The 21,173-nt window shown below is 54.7% G+C and overlaps 1 protein-coding gene across 1 annotated transcript in view; it reads right to left on the reverse strand.

Moving 5' to 3' along the window:
* Positions 1-116: 116 nt before the first annotated feature.
* The window catches only part of ENG (endoglin), a 29,732-nt gene continuing 8,675 nt past the window's right edge, over positions 117-21,173 (reverse strand). Inside the window, exons 3-15 of the mRNA XM_082402627.1 lie at positions 12,485-12,625; positions 9,442-9,607; positions 8,567-8,732; positions 8,135-8,264; positions 7,518-7,692; positions 7,126-7,268; positions 4,715-4,852; positions 4,454-4,492; positions 3,826-3,942; positions 3,248-3,499; positions 2,142-2,196; positions 1,040-1,141; positions 117-913 (exon numbers count right to left, since the gene is read on the reverse strand). Coding sequence (XP_082258753.1) covers positions 789-913; positions 1,040-1,141; positions 2,142-2,196; positions 3,248-3,499; positions 3,826-3,942; positions 4,454-4,492; positions 4,715-4,852; positions 7,126-7,268; positions 7,518-7,692; positions 8,135-8,264; positions 8,567-8,732; positions 9,442-9,607; positions 12,485-12,625 — 1,749 coding nt within the window. The 3' untranslated portion in view covers positions 117-788. The remainder of the gene's footprint in view (positions 914-1,039; positions 1,142-2,141; positions 2,197-3,247; positions 3,500-3,825; positions 3,943-4,453; positions 4,493-4,714; positions 4,853-7,125; positions 7,269-7,517; positions 7,693-8,134; positions 8,265-8,566; positions 8,733-9,441; positions 9,608-12,484; positions 12,626-21,173) is intronic.

Below are 21,173 nucleotides of genomic sequence, written 5' to 3' on the forward strand. Positions count from 1 at the left end.
GACCTGCCTACAGTCACACAGCCAGTAAGTGGCAGGTCCAGGATTTGAACCCAGAACTGTCACCACCCCCCCAACCCCAGTTTAGGTGCCACTCTCCTTTCAGCCCAGCCCAGCACTGGTTTCATGGTCTGATTTATTGGTGGTGAGTATATACAGGGGGCCCAGGACAGGCAGCCTAGCTGCCCGGGGGGGTGTCTCTGTGTGACAGTCGCAGGGAGGAGCTAGGCTCCCCCACTCACTTCCGGGCTGGGCTCCGCTAGGCTTCTGTTTCCCCCGCCAAAGTTGGGCCAGTCCAGATGTAGAGGCCGATGGGAGCAGGTCCAGGTGGCTCTGGGCTGGCTCTGTTTCCATGGAGGAGGCGCTGTCAGCCTGGGTGGGCTGGGCTGAGTCCGTTTTGGAGTTCTCAACTCCTGCCCAGCCCACGTCACCGAGTACTGGATCCAGGTTAAAATTACAGGGACTTGGGTTTCTACAGCAATGTGGACATATAGCGCAGCGGACTCTCTCTCCGTGGTCCTGGGCAGCCGTACCCCAGGCCCACTGGGTTTGAAGGTTCGTGGTGGGGTGGGGGGACCCCAAGGTGTTCCAAGCTGGTGCCCCCACTGGCAGCAGGCCTTGGAGAGGGAGGCAGGAGGGGCGGGCACAGAGGGCCTTGTCCATCCTTGCTCGAGTGGAGGGGTTGGGGTCCCAGGATAAGCTCATGGCCATTGGTTCCCAGCTGGTGGCTGCTCAGTCTCTCCTGTTGGGCGAGGGCTGGCGGGGTGGCCCCCAGGACTCCGGGCTGGGCACTACGCCATGCTGCTGGTGGAGCAGGGGGTGCTCTGGGTGCTCCCGATGCTGTGGTTGGTGCTACTGCTCTCCGAGGAGGCCGGGGCAGCCACCGCCACCACGGGCTCCCGCTTGCCGGGGTGACCTGGGGGCAGGGGCGGAGGTCAGGGCCCCGGCCAGGGCTCCCCACTCCCCCAGAGGCTTCGCCGGGCTCCCCCAGGTGGTGGTGGAGGGGTCCTGAGCACTCATCGTGGGGGCCTGGGATACTCACGCGTGTGCAAGTAGATGTACCAGAGCGCGGCGGTGAGCAGGGCCCCGATGAGGAAGGCGCCAAAGGTGATGCCCAGCACGGCGGGCAGGACGAGGCCTTTGTCTGCGCAACCGAGGGCAGGACAGCTGTGGTCAGCACTGCCGCCTCCTCCCTGCCCCCCTACCCTGTTGTGCTGGCCAGGAGCACAGGTTTCGGTGCCAGTCTCAGCTCAGCTACTGACCCTGACTTCTCTGCAACCCAGTTTCCTCACCTAGCAAATGGGTTCATCACACCCATGCCTGACACTAAGCCGTGGTTGCTATGACCATCCACCCAGAGGGCCCAGCCAGGCCTTTTGGGCCATGCCTCTGCCTCCCAAGGCCGGTAGAGATGCATTTTTAGGAAGGATAAATGGTATAACCTGAGCCAAGTGTGAGTGGGGCCGGAGAGTCCAGAGTCCCGCTGTGTGCCCTGAAGTCAGTCCCTGCCCCTCTCTGAGCCCTATACCATGGTAGGGATAAGCCAGAGCACCTCTGAGGGCTCTTCAGCTCTGCTCTTGGGTTTTCCCAAGCTTCACTCTTTCCACACTCCCGATTCCTGTGTGACTATGGGCCAGGCAGCCTCCCCTTAGGCCTCTGAGTTCCATCCCTGCAGTGGGGTCATTAGCCTGCCCTCGTGGTTGCAGGCTGGGTGTAGGAGCTCCATCCAGACCCAGGTGGGACGGCAAAGAGGCAGATGCCTCTCCCACCTCTGCCTTCAGTGTCAGGGACTCTTCTGCCCAGGCTGGAGGGAGCTGGGCTGAGGGCTGAGGGGTACCCTCCACACTAGGGGCCTTAAGGAAGGTGAGGCCAGTGCTGCCCCAAGTCTCCTCCTAGGAGGCCCCATCCCCCGCCCCCCAGCAAGGTCAGCCAGCAACCTTGGGGATCAAGAAGAGCCAAAGGCCTGGAATCCGGTCCCACGGGGTGGTCACGAACAAAGGCTCTCCATCTGGAAGATGCAGCTGTGGACCCTACTCTCTGGGGTCCTCCCTGCTGTGTGCCTAGACCCATCCCTCTGGGCCGTCCATCGTGCCCCACTCTGACCTCAGCCCCTGGAACCCTGGAGAGACTTAGAGAGAACTCACCATGCAGGCCAGGGCTGACAATGTTCAGGCGTGTGGAGACAGTCCTCTGGACGTCCTGGGGGAGGAAGAGTACACAGTGTGTGACACAGCCTTCGGGAGCAGCTTCCAGGCTTACTCCCTGCCTCTGTGACCCTGGCCTGTCACAGCACCCCCCTGGGGCCTTGATTTTGAGCCCCCTCTCCACCACCTTCTGGTTGGCAGCCTTTGGGCAAGTGCTGGCAGTTCTGTGCTTGGGAGGGTGTCGCCCAGACAATCATTGGCTGCTACTTGAATGGTTCCTGTGAGTTCCTGAGAGGGCCCCAACTCCCATGAGGATTATGGGGGCACTGTACCCATCACCCTTGTGAATGCCTGGGTGAGAGGAGCCAGGTCAGCCCAGAGGCCCAGGCTCACTGTGGCTGGGGGGAGAGGCCCACTCAGGAGCAGCCCCAGAGGCTTCTCCAGCTTCATACAACCAGAGAGGCTTTTAATCCTGGAGACCCTTGTGAGTGCAAGGGCCTGGGGATGACTGTGTGAGTGTGTCCAGGGCTGAGTGTCCGAGAACAGGTATCCACTGGATGGTGAAACGTGACCAGTAAGAGCAGAAAATCAGAATTTTGTGTCCTTTGTACTAACCCTCTTCCCCGAGGTCTCCTGTTTGTTGAGATTACATTGGTGATCATACTACATGGATAGATGGGTGGGTGGATGGATTCCTGGGTGGATGGATTGATGTATGACTGGGTGGGATCATAGAAGGATGGCTGGCTGGCTGATGGAAGGACTGTGGATGAATGACTGGGTGGGATGGTGAGAAGTAGCAACTGATAAATGGATGACTGGATGGGATAGTGGGAAGATGGATAGATGACTGGGTGGGATGGATGGATGGATGGATAGCTAGCTAATGGTTGCAGCTGCATATCCTACCAATGTCCAAGACACAGCCATCAGAAGGCTGTAGGGTGGCAGAAAGAGTGCCCCTGGTACGCAGAGGCCACACGCCTGCCTGTGGCTGTGTCTTTCGCCCACTGGTCCCACATCCTCATGGTCTATCACATCCCTTCCTGAAAACTCCAGACCCGGAAGCCACCCTTGAAGCTGGGCTTAGCCCAGCCCCTACTCACCAGGGACCAAGTGTTGAGACGCAGGGCTACAGTGCAGCTGAGGATGCCAGTCGTGGGCATGGGCACCATGTAGCCACGGAGGAGGAAGCTGAAGCGCATGTCACCACCAGGGCTCGGGGACAGCAGGCTCACACAGCTGCTCTTGGCTGCCTGGCTCTGGATGAGTTCCACGATTTCCATGTCAGGCCCCAAATTCAGTTGGCAGCTGTCCAGCTGGATCGTGAGCTCAGGGATCGATGGGGACACGCTCACCTGCATGGGTAGGAAGGGGGACGAGGCACGGTCAGTTACTCTTAACTCTCTGCCCTACCTGTTCTCATGAAATAAGCTAGATTCATTCTAGGGTTCCTGCTCCAGAACCTTGACGGTGGAAGGACAGTCATGGGCCTGCCTGGAGCAAATGAGGAAGAAGAGGGGACATTCCAACCAGTGTCTGAGCTCTGCCTTTGCTCTCTCTCCCCTCCACCAAGCACCATGGGGGCTCCCTCCTCCCTCTGGGAAGTCAAGTTCCATTGGGTGGAAAGAAAGGCTCTGAGAAATCCCAGGAGTTGGCAGGCCTAAGAGGTCAAGTCCAGTACCTGCACAAAGCCCTGCTGCCCCAGCTCGATGGTGTTGGAGGCCTGGAGGAAGTGCGGGCTGAGGTAGAGGCCCAGCTGGAAGGAGAGGCTGTCCATGTTGATGCACTGCACCTTTTTCTGTGGGAGATGGGAGGGAGGCTTGGTCAGTCGGGGAGGCACCCAGCCAGGAAGGTAAGGGGTGGGAGCAGGAGTCACGGTCCAGAGTTGTTGCCTGACCTTCATCATCACCTTAAACCACCCCCCACCCAAAGCTGATATTGATCAAGAACTTGCTCTGCACGAGACCTGTGTGAAGTGCTTTCCGTGCATCATCTCAGTGATGGCTCATCCCGTATGGGGATCCTTTCCTATGCCACTATTAACAGGACCTTTGGGCCCAGAAAGCTTATGTGATTTGCCCAAGGCCACACAGCCGATATGTGCATGAACCCTCTGACTTGAGAGGCTGAGAACATAACCCTAAGCAGTACTGCTCCCATTGCACGGAAGGGGAGACTGAGGCACGCTGGAGACACATTGGCTTGCCAGGATCAGGGCCTGAATTTCCCGAGGCCTGCTCCCTCCCAGGCCAGGAATGGACCCCAGGACCCTGGACCAGATGGGTTAGCACGGTGATCATCCAGCTCACCTGCTGTGGTGATGAGCTTGACAGGAGGTTGACGATCACCTGCAGGAACAGAGCCAAGGAGCTGGTCAGAGCCAGAAAGGAGCCCAGAGGGTATCCCACCCAACGCACCCATTTTTTTGGATGGGGAGACTGAGCCAACCAATGGCTAAACTTGTCTTCCTACTGAGCGTCACATCCGCTCTCCCAAACGCCCCTCAGCCTCGTAGATCCAGGGGGCACCAATTAAGCCGGCCCTGATACCTTTCCCACCACAGCTCTTACCTCGTTACTGATCACATTTTCTGTCACTATCATGCCACAGCTGGAGTAGCCGCTGCGCAAGACAAACTGGTCATCTCTGTCCTCAGCCTGGCAGCTGGAGTCCCAGAAGGTCAGGCTCGTGATGGTGCACCTCAGAGTCTGGGCCAGGGTTTGGGGGGGGGGCACCGTCAGGAGGCACGGGGCTCCCGGGGGCCTGTCCATCACACCCCAGCACCAAGGACTGACCACCCCCCAGGGGTCCCAAATCACAGCCATGCCTCTGCTCCCTTCCCCATTTTTGTTAGTTCTCATCATCCCACACCATTTAAGACTACTTTTCCTGAACTTGACAAACACTTTTGTACTTAGCAATAAGATCTGTGACATCATGAGTGTTTTCTTCTCTACAGACATATATACTCAGAGAAATTGTGTGGCTTTGTTGGTTTCTTTTTTCCTTTTTATTTGGCCGTGCTGCCCGGCATGGGGGATCTTAGTTCCCCCTGCAGGGGAAGCTCAGAATCTTAACCACTGGACCACCGGGCAAGTCCCTTTTTTCCCCCTCATTTTTAACAAATGACATCATACCATCCTTCATGCTTTAGCTTAGTTTTCTCACTGAACAATAAATCACAGACATCTTTCTATGTTTATATTATAGATCTGGAACATTCTTTTTAACTGGAGTGTAATGTTCCAAAGATCGATGGATTACAGTGTATGCATCCAGACCTCTTGGGACAGGACGGCAGTAATGCCAGCCATCGCTGGTCCCTGCACCACCTCCTCCACCTCCCAGACATCTGTCTGGCCAGGCAGAGGCAAGGCAGGAGGGGGAGATGGGCTGCAGACAGATGGAGCTTCTCCTAGGCCCCAATACCCCACACCCCAAAACACTTCCACATGGACGTAGAGTTAAACGTCATTCTAAAAATCCCTGAGAACATGCATGACTTGTCAAGGCTCTGGCAGAGAGATTTCCTGCCTCGGAAAGAATAGAAAAAAAATCACAAAGGAAAAGATGACCAGCTAGGATGGCCCAACGTTTTCAAATGTCCAAAAAATTAAAAAACACTTTGGCCAAAATTTAAAGAACTCTAACAAACCGGCAGAGATTATTTCAATAAGAATGATGGACAAAGGGCCACAAATGTCTTTCTTCATGTAAAAAGCTAATAAAAATCATCAAGAAAAATACCAAGTTACAACGCACACAGAGACTTTGGTTATTATCAGTCGCACGAAGCCAAGCCCAAACTCACTACTAATCAAAGAAGTAGAAATTCAAACAAGAATAGGACACAGTGTTCCCACTCTCACATCAGCAAAAAGTTTTTTAGACAAAAAATAATAATTTGGAGAGAGAGAGAGTCAAAGTGTTCTCATTAATCAGCAGTGAAAACTGGAATCATCTACTGGAAAGCCGGTTGGCAACATGTATCAAAACTTCCAGAATTTTCACTCATTTTGACCCAGCAATCTCACTAATGTGGAAACCTATCCTAAGAAAATAATCCTATTTAAAGAAAAATTTCATATGCACAATGACACTTTCTGTATATTTATAATATTACAGAATTGGAAACAACCCAAATGTCTAAGGAGGGAGGAGGAGTTAATTATGGCATGTCAATATCATGGGATTGGATGTGCTTTTAAAGTGATGTTATTGGGGCTTCCCTGGTGGCCCAGAGGTTAATAGTCCGCGCTCCCAATTCCGGGGGCCCGGGTTCAGTCCCCGGTCAGGGAACTAGATCCCGCATGCAAGCCTCAACTAAAGATCCCACATGCTGCAACTAAGAGCCCGCCTGCCGCAACTGAGACCCAGCACAGCCAAATAAATAAATCAATATTAAAAAAATAATAAAAAAGTGATATTATTAAGTACATATGTCAAAGTTTTAAAAATACATTAAATGAATATAGCAGGAAACAGACAATTGCATCCAATATGATTACACTGTATAAGAAATACACAGAAAAAACATTCCAGAAAGAAATCCACCGAATTGTTGGTAGCCATTGTCTTTGGATGGGGTGATTGAGATTTTCTTCTAATTTTTTCCACATTTAAAAAAGCCTGTGTTATTTTTATAATAAACATCTTTGTTCTTCAATTAGGCAGAGATCATATTGTATAGACATTCTAAGTGGCCACTCAGCTCAGCCTCCATTTAGGATTAATAATGACGACTACCTAGTATCTATTTACTGAGCACTTACTGTTCCACATCTGGCTGGGTCATCAGACCTCATGTAATTCTCACCACATGGTAAGGACCATTATCAACCCCATTTTACAAGTGGAAAAACTGACGCTTGCAGAGGGATATGATTTGTCCTCCTGCCTAGATTAGGACCCCAAGATTCTTGGGCTAGAGGAAGGACCAGTTGCCCATGTCAGCTGGGCCGGAGGCCAGGAGTTCCCTTACCGAGATGAGATCTTTGTTGAGTACCAGAGTCATGACGTCGTCGGAGCACTTGGGCTGGATCAGGGACAGGAGCAGCTCCTGGTTGCAGCCCTCCTTGGGAGGGGTGGTCTGGACCGGCGTGGGTGAGGGCTGCAGCCCACTGCCTGCAGGGCAGCAGAGACAGGCAGCAGACAGTCACTGCGGGCTCGCTGTGCTCTTAAGCGCTAAGCACTTCTATAGCCAGGTACTCTCAGTGTCCCTGAGATGCAGATGAGGAAAATGGGGCTCCGACCAGCTGATGCAACTTGCCCAGCACACACACACACACACACACACAGCAGCTGGGCGTGGCTACAGATCCAAGGAGAGGGCAAGGGAAGGGAGGGGGGCGAGGGAGGGAGCCGGGTGCTCACCACAGCTGGGTGCCCTCAGAGAGACGACACTGGCCAGAGGGAGCTCCACAAAGGACGCTACTACACTGGCGTTGAGCCTCCGGGCCTCCCCCAGCAGGCCTTGGGTTGTGTTTGGGAGGTGGAAGCCACGGATGTTCTTCTCCGGAAAGATCTTGAAGGAGTATTCGCCAGTGGTCTAATGACAGGGAGAGAGGCAGAGCAGGGAGCTACAGACACAGTCAGGGGGCACACAGCCTGGCGGGGGCACCTGCAGGCCAGTCAGGGTCTGCCAGGGCTCGATCCTGCTCTCTCCTTCGCTCCTGCTGTTTCCCCTGCCTGGGCCACCTCCCCTCATCTACCGGTTCCTGTTCGTCTTTCAACTCAGCTTGGAGTTCACCTCTGCAGGAAACTTCCCTGACCCTGTGGGCTGGGTTAGGGGCCTCCCTAAGGGATCATGGAAGGCTTCCTGGAGGAGGTAACATCTAGGTGAAGGTCTGAAGGAAGAATAGGTAGTGCACAGAAGGAGAGGTTGGGGGCAGAAGGGTCATCATGTATAAAGGCTCAGGGCTGGGGTGATGGTGCAGGGAGTTTGGTGTTTTTCTTTGGGGAGCCCTGGGGAGGCCTGAACGGGGTCTCACCCAGATCTGCATGTTGTGGTTGGCATCGATGAGCCAGGACACGTAGGGTGGACCCTGAAGGATGAGCACGGCGGCGTCGGGATCCCTCGAAGCACAGCTCAGCTCCACCTTCACGGTCACTGTCCGGGGCCTGTGGGGAGACAGACCGCCGCATCAGAGCGGGCGGTAGTGCGGGGTGCAGGGGACGGGGTGCGGGGGGTTGGTGCTTGACCCGGACTTGCGGGGCATGGACAAGACCTGGGGTCGGGTGGGCAGCGGCTGCGCTCTTAACCTGGTTGGTCGTGGGTCCGTGGGGTGGACGAGGAAACAGGCGGGGCCCCGAGATAGGTGGGGGTGACAGTACTCTGACCAGGCCAGGGGCGGGGCTGAGGCTTGGACAGAGGCGGGGCTTTAGAGGGGGTGGGGCTGGCGGGGCAGGGCGGGCACCCTTACCAGGCCTCTGGGCCCGGCAGGACCCTCAGGATGTGTGCCTCCTTGTGGCCAGCCACACCTTCCAAGCGGCAGCCACGGACGGAGGCCTGGGCGTTAGGGCTCCATTCGAGCGTGTGGCCCATGTCCTTGTGGGGTTCCAGACTGCAGGAAGACGGTGACCTCGGGGCTGCGGAGACAAGCGCACTTATGTCTCTTCCTCGAGCAGCCTGGCATCTAATACAGAGGCCCATCCTCAGCCACAGAAACGGTGGGGCAGGCAGGATGGAGCAGCAAAGAGTGGGGGCCATGGGAGGACCGGGGTTCAAGTCACCCCTCCACCACCTACAGCAGAGGGACCCAGGGGAGGTCCCTGGCCTCTGTTTCCTCATCCGTCAACACAGGGTTAAGTTAAGGTATGAACTCATGGCATATGCTAGAGATGTAGCCCTGCAACCACCGGCATATCATCCCCCTTTTATCTTTCTTATAGAATTTACCATGACCTGAAATTATAGAATTTGTTTGTGTACATATTTATTATCATCTCCCCACCACAGTGCCAGCTCCAGGAGGGCAGGGTCTGGGTCTGTCCCCACAGAGTCCCCAAATGCCTAGCATAGGGCTTGGTGCCTAGTAGGTACACAATAAATAATAGGAAAGTGCTGTTTTTGTAGTTCAAGAAACTGACAAATAGCAGCAATTTCACATGGTTCAATCTAATACTTGGTGAAGGGGTAATCACCATCCTAAGAGCGCACTGACTTGCTATGTGTGACTTGGGGCAAATCACATCCCCTCTCAGTGCCTTAGTGTCCACATCCGAGGAGTGAGCCAGAGGAATTCACATTCCTCCAGAGCCGAGTCCCGAACCCAGAGAGGCTGTTGGGGAAGCTGACCTTGGTCCAGACGGAGGAGGATGCTTTGGGGATTGTTCAGCTCAGCAGCAGAGGTGATGGGACCCTTTGTGTCCGCCCAGTTGAGGAGCTCACCCTTGGTAGCGAAGGGTGGCAGCTGTGTGGTGTTGACCTCTGCGGGCTCTTGGAAGATGACCAGGTTGGGGTTCTGGGGAGACACGTGAAGGCTCAGGGTGCTGTTCCTGGGCCTGAGTCCCCTCTGTCCCATGCAGGAGGTCAGGAGATAATCTGAGGAGGCAGCTGTTTGGCTGAGCAGAGGAGGCCAGGCCTGAGGGTGCTGAGGCCGGTGGACTTGAAGTCAGCTCACTGCCCCCTAACTAGGGCTCCCCCAGAGCCGGATCTGCCCATCTCCTTTCTACACCTGGGGAGCTGGATGGACAGATATCCACGTGCCTCCACCTGTCCAGACATCACCCTCGCACCCCTCCATAGGCATCCTCATTCAGCCCACACTTACGACATCTGTGGTTACTGTCTGTTTCCCCCACACTCTAAGGTCTGTGAGGGACAACGCCTGCCTCGCCCACCCGTGCATGGGACTTGACACATAGTAGGCACTGAGAAATATTTGTCTGACTTCGTGCCGGGCCCTGGGCCCAGCACTGGGGATCCTGACATGGCAGCTTCTCCCTGATGCCTGGCGCATGGCAGGTGCTCCCTGCACGTGGGAAGGGAGGAGGCAAGAGAGAAGAAATGGACGAATATATGAATGAATGAAAGACAAACAGGGGTGGTCCCTGCTCTGGGGGATCTTACCACCCAGAAACTAGTCACGCCTCAAGTCATTTGGAACAACAGAAGACAGAGGATATTATTTAATAAGAAACAAAGGAGCAAGACAGGTCCCCTGGATGGGCAGGGATGAGAATCTGGGTGGCTCCAGCACCTCACTGCCTCCACTGCCCAGGCCTCAGGAGAGCCTCTGGTGGGCTGGGGAAGGAAATCCGAAAGACTTCCTGCTGTAGGTACTCTGTTGAAGTCAAAGGGTTCAGAGGAAGCTGTTGGGGCCACAGACTCAAGAGAGTTCCTTTTCCATCTATCTCCAAAGCCAGAGGCACTGCGCTGAAGCAGCAGCAGCATAAGGGCTTCAGGCTAGATACTAAGGGGGACTGCCTGACAGTGGCAAGAGGCAAGACACCATAGAATGGTCCACCTGGAATGGAGCAGGGCTGTAACAAGGGGGCAAAGTGATGAGCACCTGGGTGAGGAACCCAGCGCCCACCCGCATGGAAGGGCTGGGGCAGTGGGTTAGAGCTGGAGAGTTTGGGGGTGGGGGGACTTTTACGCATCTGACCCTCAGGGTCAGCTCTGTAAAATGGGGATGTAATAGGGATTAAAGGGCAAGGCGTTTGTCAGTCTCCTGGCGCTGGGTCTGGCACAGAGGCCTGCGCCCCCGTGAGGCTCTTTGTCCCTCCAGCAGCGTCCCGGCTCCGGCTGCGGGGGCCCGGCTCCGGAAATTGCGGGCCGAGGCCGCGCGCGGCTCCGGAGGTGCCCCCCGCCCGACCCCCCGGCCGTGTATTCTTAGCGTGGGTGGGGGGAGGGGGGAAGGAAGGCTTGGCGGAGGTCGGAGCCGGCGGCTGCTGCGACCTTCCGGCCCGGCGGGCGGGCGCTTTTCATGTGCCTTGCGTCACCCGGAGCCCCGCCGCCGGGCCTAGATCCCGGGGTTGGGCCGCCAGGGCGTCCGGGAATGGGAAGGGGAAAAGGGAGAGTCGAGAGGGAGGAGGAGCCGTGGCAGGATCTTGCTTTCCCGCACTGGGAGCCGAGGGATGTGCCGCGTGGGGTCGGTCGGCTCTGCCCTCCTGGTTGGCTTCGTTAGGCTTGCAACTTCCCTCCCAGGGGCATCGGGCTGGCCAGCTCCGTCCGCCTCTGTGCTGCCCCTGCCACCAGTCCCGCAACCCCTCAACTTCTCTCTGGGCCCGTCTCCCAGGCAGCCCTGGATCTGAGCCTCTCTTCAGGTCCCCAGCTCCTCTCTCCCGCTCCTGGAACTCTGTGGTCTCTCCGAGACTCTGTCTATTCCTCTCACAACAGGCCCGCCCTCTTTCCGTTGCCTTTTTTCTTTCTGTGTCTCTCTCCCACTTGTTATCTTTGCTCTCCCCTGGGCTCTGCCTCCCTCCCCTCTGCTTTCTCTGGCTGTAAACAACAGCTGCTCGCATCTGGGGACCACCTCCCAGGGCCTTCCATGTGGAGGGGGCAGTGCCCTGGTCCGCCCCACCTCCTCCAGCCCTGAGCTTCCTCACTGCGGGTCCCAGACAGTGGACCTCCTCTCTCCGGTGGATGTGTCTGACACTTAATATCTGAATTTTTTAAAAATAATTTTTCTCCAACTTAGGCCATGCTAATTATAGCAAATCTTGCAAATTCAACAAAGTTTAAAGAACAAAACAGATATCTCTCCGAATCCCACTCCCCAGCCATAACTACTGTTTTGTTTGGTTTTTTCACCAGGGAATTCCCCATAACTACTGTTAACACATTGTTAGGTTTCTTTTGTTTTGTTTTGGTTTTGGTTTTGGTTTTTGGGCCACTCCGTGCAACATGCAGAATCTTAGTTCCCTGACCAGGGATCAAACCCGTGCCCCCTGCATTGGAAGCATGGAGTCTTAACCACTGGACGGCCAGGGAAGTCCATCATTGTTAGGTTTCTTCCTGGCCTTTTCCGTCTGCACTTAAATATTTTCAAATTTATGTCTTGTAACTTTTTCAAAGACAGTGACAAGGTTATTTTATGGGACTATCATCAGTTCTCCCACTGGACATATGGGAAAACTGAGGCGATGAGAGAGGATTGGAGTTGGCCAGGGTTGCACATCAACCTGATTCCCACCTCCAGGTTTGGGCTCTTTATCCCAGGTTCTGTTGCCCTTTGCGTTCTCTCTGTCAGGGCCCCATGGGATTCACGAGGCAGGGCCCTGGTGAATAATGTCAGAATGAAAAAGAGAAGCAGGGGACCCTGGCCCACAGAGGTGGACAGCAGGAGCCTCCCACGGCCCGTGCCTGAGGCTGGGGTTGGAGGTAACACACTCACATAGGCCAGGTGGAGTGGGATTCCTGGAGCCTGCAACTTCAGGAAGATGGTCTTGTTAGTGCTGAGGATCAGGAGCACCTCTCGGGGCAGGGTGCCATTTTGCTTGGATGTCTGGAGAGTCAGCTCCAGCACTGACACCTCCTGGAATGGGGGCAGGGGAGAGACACATACATAGACCAGTCAGATTGCACAGGCTGTGCCACCAGATCAGTAGTGACGACTCATTTACTGTAAGCTTCCACTCCATTCTCCCTGCCCAGCTTGTCCACTCCTGTCTCCCAGAGCCCAGCACAGTGCCTGGCCCTCAGGAGGTACCCAGAAAATATTTGCTGAACGAATGAAGGAGATGAGTCCCAGCAAATCCAAGGAGATGTTTTTTTAAGGGTAGCGGAGAGGGATAGATTAGGAGTTTGGGATTGACATGTACACACTGCTATAGTTAAAATAAAATGCCTTTCCATGAAAATAAATAAATAAATGCAATGAGCCTGAACTTTATCCAGTAGTCAGTTGAGGTTTATTACTTCCACAGAGCACCTGCTGTGTACCAGGCCTGCAAACACCTGTGTGACTTAGAGAGTACCCTGTGCCCTTTCTCTGTCCCTATGCAGCAGCGCTGAGGCATCAAACCCTCCCCAGTTCACAGTATTCCTGTTTGCTTTACTATTTTAAAGTACTAAATACTCATATTTTGTTGAGTAATACCATTATTTTGATATTTTATAAGAAATGTCAATTTGAAATCATTTATGTCTTGAGAGGTACTGACTGCATTAAAAAATTTACTTGATCATGGTGTATGCATTTAGAATGCTTTCATAACAACGACAACAACAATAATTAATACCTCACACTTATATAGTGCTTACTAAGTGCTTGGACTATTCTAAGTGCTTTACACATTGACTCACTTAATCCCCACGACAACCCGAAGAGGTAGGTACCATTGTTATTCTCACTTACAGATGAGGAAGTGGGGCACAAAGAGGTGAAGTCATTTGGCTATGATCACACAGCAAGTAAGTATGGAGCTAAGATCTGGACCTGGGCAACCGCTATCCTGCCCCATCACGTTTTTCTATACCTCCTTATTCTCAAGAAGAAAAAGAACACAGGGATCCACAAGGCAAAGCTTCTATCGAAAGAAGAACCCCCGCTCTGCTCAAAGACTCTCTGAACCAATGGAGTATGAACCGGTGACTCCTGAAACTGAGACAGGTGTAGGCCTCAGAAGCCCCGCCCTCACGAGGACAAAGACAAATGGAAACACTTGACTGAAACACAAACTCCAGAGGCTCTCAAAAGCTGGCAGTCTCTCCAAAGAGACAAAAAGCTGACCCTCCCCAAATCTCCTCAAACTTATCAAAAAGGAGACAGATATTTCAAGATGAAGACATCAGTGGAAAGTTTTTAGATTTAACTTCTAATTATCTCCTGGCCATTTCCCCAACTGATGTCACAGAGCCAGAGAGTGTTTCAGCTGCTGGAAAAATCTGCCAGAAATATTTCCGTTACCTAATAATGACACCATAATCACTCTTTGTAAGTTTGCTCTTTGAAACAACAACAAAAAAGCAAATAATGTTTCATTTTCAATGTTTCATAAATAATTTTTTTCATTTTAGTGAGCTACTTAGGTTGCTTAGTTTTTGAATAATCACTTTTATGCTAATTTATAGTAGAATGATGTGTCTCAAATTTATGTTTGTATAAGTTCACATTTTTGATTAATTTATGTTTTCTAATGGGTTTATAACTTTTGGATTTTGAAATATCTTGTTTCATCAATTTTTAAAAATATTATGCATTCTTAACACTTGAAGAATTAAATACTGGATTTAATATCATATTCTGGTAAAATATGAAATACCAACCTAAAGGTCAGAACTGACATTTTGTTCCAGGATTGTGATCAGTACTCGAAATTAACCGGAGTGAAGGGAGACCCACCTCGGCGGTGTCAGGAAAGGCCCGGGCACTGCTGACCTGTCTGAACCATCGAGAATGCACCCACCCCAGCTTCCTTACCTTAGTTGCCTATGTATTATTAGCTTGAACAATCGAATATGATTGCACAACTCTGTGTATATGATAAAAACCACTCAACTGTACACTTTAAACAGGCAAATGTTTTCACGATAAAGCTATTAAAGAAACAACAATCAAATATCAGTAATTTCACGTGGTTCAGCCTAATCTGTGCCTGGTCCTGTGCTGTGAAAGTTGTGCATGCTCTCATGAAGCAGGGTCAGGTACTCTCCCATTTCACAGATGCAGCTGTCGGGGACAGGGAGGTCACATGCCAAGGTGAGTGATGAAGTCAGGCGCCCAGTGCACATCAGCCTGGTGCCAGAGCGGGTGCCTGGACCCCTGGATAGCTCACCTGGACCGTGTCCTCCCTCTCAACCCTGCCACTCCCCAGACTGCCCCACAGTTCATCCCTGTCCAGCCCCATCTGTCTGTCCTCCGACAGAGGAGTAGACCTTGAGGCCCATACATGGTGAATAGATGGGCCCCATGGTTTGGAGGTGCCACGGCTGCTGCAGACAAGGAGATCCCTCCTCTGCCCTTGGGTGGACACCCGCAGGCCGAGAGCACTGCAGGTGACAGAGCGACTGGGAGCGCAGCCCCTGAGCTGGGAGGAAAGAGCCCTGTGAACATCCATTCCTGCTGCCGCTCTGCAACTGTCCCAGTTTCTCTGTGCCTCAGTTTCCCCATCTGTGAAATGGGAGTAAGACAGGGTTGGGAACCAAAACCAGGTGGGGCTGGGGATAAAGGAAGTTAAAAAAGAGAAGTAGAGGTCAGGGTCGGGTCATGCTGAGGGTGAGGGGGTTAGGAGACTGGAGCTTGGTGACATTTGTCATGACATCTGGCTGTGCTCCCAGGGCTCACATACCAATCCCCCCACTCAGTTGTCACCAAGTCCCTCCCTGTAGAGTTGGGGGCTGGGGCCCAAAGAGGGGCAGGCAGGGGCCAGGGCCACACAGCAAGCGAGCCATGTGGAAACTCGTCTGGCTGGGCTCCCTGGGGTCTCTGAGCCCCTGGGCCGAGCCGAAGGCCAGCTGGTTACCAGAAAAACCCAGTCAGGGTTTCCACAGCAAACATTTCCATCCCATGGCCCTGACTCATCAGCGTGGCCACTCACACACCGACTTCCCTCTTCCCTCCCAGCCTGGAGCCCAAAGGCAAAGAAAGGGGCCTGCCTTGCCCCCCACCCCAAGCTCCCGGTCTTCCCAATGTCATCCTGGGAATTCTGGGAGCCCAGCCGAGGCGGGCAGGCCAGCCAAGCCCTCTCCCCCAGCTCTGCAACCTGGGCCGGCCTGGGCCTGCCCCGGCCCCCTCCCTGAGCCAGTGGGCGGGAGACCATGTTTCTATTTTTGTGCCCGTGTCCCACAGATGCCATTGTTGGCCCAGCAGTCAGTGGCGGGAAGGGGAGATTTCGGTGAGGAGGTCCTGAGTGCTAGTAGCCACTTATAGAAAGTCGCTTCCAGCAATTCTTCTAGGAGTGGAGCCTCGGGGCTGCCTGCAGCCCCCCCACTCCGAGGGCCAGACTGGAGCCGGCCAGATTGGAGCCAGCCGTCCTCTGTCCACCCTAGCAGACTCAGACGGCACATGCAGGCAGGGTAACGGGTGAAGGGGGTCAAAGCCAGACTGACCTGAATTCAAACCCGGGCTCAGTCATTCGCTTGTGACCCTGGGCAGTTACTTCCTCTCTCTGGGCCTCGGCTTCCTGATCTGGAAAATGGGCTGAACAATATACCCACTTCATAGACTTGTGAGGATTCAGTGAGATTCTGCCTGTAAAGCGGGTTGTCCAGTGCCCAGCTAAATACATGGTAGTATTGATAGATTGGCTTTCACTGCCGCCGGTTCCGTCCCTGCCGGCTCATCCAGAGGAGTGCCATGGTTTGGGGGCTGAGGAGGTTGGCGTTAGAGCTGGGCAGCAGTTAGCTGGAATTGGGACCTACTTCAGCCACGCCGCCCTGCAGCTTCCCCTCTCTGGGCCTCAGTCTCCCCATCTGTGCGGGGAGGAGCTGGGCTCAGTGATGTTCTAGTATTGTGTGGCCCCTACATTCCATCCGGCCTCCTGGGGCTCCCAGTGTTTGGCACCTGGGAGTCATGGTCTCCAGCCAGGTGGCTACAGAGTGGACTTCCAGAACACCCAGGAGAGGCACGCTACTCTCCCCTGCTGAGGGTCCCTGGTCAGCCCATGTTCTCCCCACATTCCCAGTTCATTTGTCTGAGAGACCACCACTGGGCCCAGCCTGGGGCTTCTATGTTGTCAGAGGGGGACAGGAAAGAAGGCACAACCCTGTCATCAAGGAGCTTGGCAGAGAACAAGAGTAACACCCCCAAACAGTCAGTGACACCACTAACCTCTTGGGGATGGACAATCAGCAAATGCTTATACACACGTATATTTCCCCTTCCTTCCGTTATTCACCCACTGATCCATCCATCCATCCATCCATCCATCCATCCATCCAATACCTGGACTGACCCTGAGCTGAACACTGGGGATACAGCACTGAGAGAGCAGACGCAATCCCTGTCCAGTCTGTCTGACCCCCAGCCCATGCCCCTCCACTAAGCTTGCCCCTAATATCTGCAAGGCCTGGGACAAGAACATATATGACAGCCCCTGGCCCCAGCCCACCTTGCTTCTCTTCACATGGACCTGTGTGGAAAACCATCCTGGATGCCCAAGCTCTGCCATGCTTACTCCTCCCAGCCCCCTGTGCCCCCCATTGCTGAGTCCATCACTCAGTACCAGGGCTGCTGATGCCCACCTCTGCCTCCCCCAGGAATGGCTCCAGGGCAGGGGCCAGGTCTGCTTTCTCTCTGCACCATCAATGTCCACCCTTAGTCACCTCACCCAGCCTTCAGGTCTAAGGGAGCTGACGCCAGCCATGCAGTGCCCCTTCTAGAGGAAAGGACAAGAAAGAGCCCCATCCAACCCTGGGAGGAGGCCCAGCGCATTTGGGCAGGGAATTCTGGAGTCCTGGGTTCCCAGGGTAGGGACTAGGGGAGGGATGCAGGTTCCTTCGGCAGATTCCCCACCCGGGGCAGGGGAGATGCAACTGGAAAAGGGCCAGAGAGGGGCTGCAAATTGTGGGTCCCAGGCAGGGGCCCCTTGCCCAGGTCTGAGGGTGGCACTGCCTTCCACAGCCCTTCACAGCCTCCCAGGATGGTCTGGGGGAACCCATGGCCCCCCTGCCCTCCCTCTGCCCGAGCAGCCTTGTCTGCCCCTCTCCCCAGGAAAGAGTCGGTGCCAGAGCCCCGTGAGTTCGTGTGCTTGGGGGTGGGCAAGGCATCGTCAGTTCCCTGAGTTTGCCCAGAAGTGGGGTGAATCAGCGGCTGTCTCAGCTCTGGCTGCCTGGGGTTTGTTAGGAGGACAGCAGATCAGTGTAGTCGGCCTGACGGGAACTGCTGAGACACCAGGCCGGTTTCCTGTCTCCGCAGGTCAGGATGTGACCCTGGGCCCCCTCCCGGAATCCAGGCTCCAGCCTGCCCTTCGGGGACCCAGCAAGATAGAGCCCCTGCCCAGCGGCCCCCTCATCTGTCTGCAAACCCTCCCAACACACACACACACCCCCGAACCTCTCTTCCCCGAGGCTCTTGGCTGCCACAACTCATCTGCCGCCCACCCACAGGAAATCTGAGGCTTCAGAGGCCACGCGGGGATGCAGGGGAAAGCTGTTTCTCTGTGCCAGGGTTTGAAGGCGGCAGCCATAAGTTGGGAGGGATTGGGCCAGTTGCTGAGACAGTCGCCACCCACACCACCGCTGCCCGCTCGTGTTTCTTGCCTCTAGGCCTTTGCTCACACAGTGCCTTCTGCCTGGAATGCCCGTGACTCCCCTCTGGGTCTGGCTAGACACTGGGAACCGTTTCCCTAATGCCTCCTTCCCTCCACACTCAGTGCTCATGCCCCCGGGGCCCGCAGGCGCCTGCATCCCCTTCCCCAGCTGCCGAGTCCATCACTTGGTGCCAGGGATGCCCATGCCCACCTCTGCCTCCCCTGCGAGTGGCTCAAGGGCAAGGACCAGATCTGCTTTCTCTCTGCACCATCAATGCCCAACACAGGCTGGGCAGAGAGCAGGCACCCGGCGAGGACTGTTGGGCTGTAGACCCCCTTCTTGGGGGCCGCCTGGGGAGGAAGATGTCTCCCAGGGGAGCCACGGGTCTTTCGCTGTCACGGTAGTAGATCTGGTGGGATCATGGGCTCGACCCTTGGGGCCAGAAGGCCAGGAGCACCCAGCTCCGTCAGGCTAGACCTCAGCTGCCCCCTTTGCAAATGGATTCACAGTCCCTGTTTCAGCCGCCTCGTAGCAACAACCTATGAGGATCAAATTAGTTGACTGACGTGAAGATGTGCTGCACACTGTAGCGTGCTCAGCCGAATGAGGGTATTGACGGGGGAGACACGGAGCCCACAGAGGAGACGTGATAATAACAACAGGCAGAGCTACTGAACATCGAGAGTGGCTCTGGGCAGGCCCGAGCTCAGTATTTTGCCTGTGTGACCCCACTGGATTCTCACAGCCCCCTGTGAGCTAGGTATGATTATCATCTCCATGTTTCCCAGGGAAAACCAAGGCTTGGAGAGGTGGCCCAAGGTCGTGCCCCTGTAAGTGGTGGGGGGTAAGGTTCAATTCGAAGACTGTCTGGCTCCAGAGCCCATGCTCTTAACCCTGGCCTCAAGGTCACATGGCAGTGCATTCATTCTTTCATGCATTCATTCATTCATACATTCAACAAACAGTCGTTGGTATCCTCCAGGCCCTGGGCCAGCTTCTGCTACTCCGTGATTCTTTGGTGGGTCCCTTAGCCCAGGAAGTGTGTGTCTATCGGAGCGTGGGGAGAAGGAGTCCCTTCTGCATGCCAGGCACGATACGAGGTGCTGGCCAGTGACGGGTCCAGGACTGGAGCCCCCATCTCCTGAACCCCAGCTCTCTCCATCACCCCCTCAAACAAACAGGCCCAGCGGTCCTGGAGGCTGCAGCCTGACTCCTTGAGTTAAAAGCCGGACACTCCATGGACTGAGTTCTCTGGAAGAGGCAGAGTGTGACAGGGAGATTCTGTGGTCATGAGCTCTAGGATGACATATTACAGCAGCACCCTGTCATGCCCCTAAAAACCCTCCAATGACAGTCACTGCCCACAGGATAAAGACCGAACCCCTTACTACGGCGATGGGGGCTTGTCCATCTCCCCAGCTCTGCCCCGAGGTGAACTGTAAGCTCACGACGCAGTGAATCACACGCTGGCCTCAACTGAGTCCCACTTTCCTGCCTGTGCGTTCTCTCTATCCTCTGCTCTTCCCCACGGCCTCCTTCATTCTGTGAACTCTGGCCGTTCTTAGTGTTCCTGCTTCCTCCACGAAGCCTGGCCTAATCCCATAGCAGCTGACATACCCCTGCCCCGCGCTCCCCGAGAAAGCACCAATCATCTGGGTCCTGGCTGTCTGTCTACATATCTGTGTCCAATAGACCTGGGTGCTTGGCCAGGAGCCTTCTCTGACACTGGCCCACTGTTGAGTGATTGGGGCTGGGGGCATCCCAGTGCCACCCAGGCGAGGCACAGAGACCTGAACATCCGAACACACATAATGAACTTACAGAGGGCAATCTCACTTTACATATCATTACCAAACTTGAAAAAAATTACAATGGCTATGGAAACCACACAACGTGTGTTTGGCGCTATCTTCGGCTTGGGGATTATCGAGACCCACAGTCCTGGTGGCAGGCAGGGTGGTGGGGAGCAGGCCCCCCCGATATTGGTGGTCTTGGCACTGTCTTATCACTGCACAAATGCAGGGCAACCTAACAGTTTCGGGGGCCACAAGTTCATCCTGAGCTGACACCACTAAATCGCTATCAGGACCTGAGGCTGCGTTGGCCAGGTGTGGTTGGTTGCCAGCCCGGGCAGGCCAGGCGCCGGCTGAACACTGAGATCCACTGGAGACCCAGGTGACGGCCTAGCTTGGAGTCTCAGGGATCTAGTGAACTCTGGCCTCGGGCATGTCGCTTCACCTCTCTCAGCCTGCCACAGGTCTCTCCTCCGAAAAGTGGGGAAACAGACCCTGACAGATGGGCCCTCAGGAGGTTTAATACACGAAAGGTGCTTAGCTCTGTTCCTGGTACTTACCAGGCCTAGCACAGTACCTAGCACATAGTAAGTGCTCAATAAACATGTTATTATTATCAAGAGGGACTTAGACAAACTCATGATGGACCTTCTTGGTGTGGGGAGAATGGTCTCCGAGGTGACATCACCGGCTTCCAGTCTCTGGGGGGCTGCCTGGCCGGGTCACAGATGTTCGATGAGTGACATTCCAGGGAGGGAGATTTGCGCTCAACTGAGGGAAGCACTGTCTCAAGGTCAAAGCTGCCTAGAGCAGAGCCGTGTCACTGAGAAACAGTGAGCTCCCCATCACGGAGGTACATGAATGACAGCTCGCCCGGCTCTTCTCCACTCCACTGCCGGCCAAACACAGCCCTTTCCACCAGGGTCTTGTGTGGGCATCCAGAAGATTGCCCCAGAAATGCCACCCCTTACAGGCCCTGTGAGATGAGATGCCGATGTCACACTCCTGGCAGGGGCCCTGGTGAGGACTCAGTCCACTGTCCCAGGGACAGCCACAAGGAAAGGTTCCCCTCATCTCATCAGCCCTGGGCCATCTGCT

This window comes from Balaenoptera borealis, assembly GCF_965194805.1.
Source record: "Balaenoptera borealis genome assembly, chromosome: 8".
NCBI classification, from domain to species: Eukaryota; Metazoa; Chordata; class Mammalia; order Artiodactyla; family Balaenopteridae; genus Balaenoptera; species Balaenoptera borealis.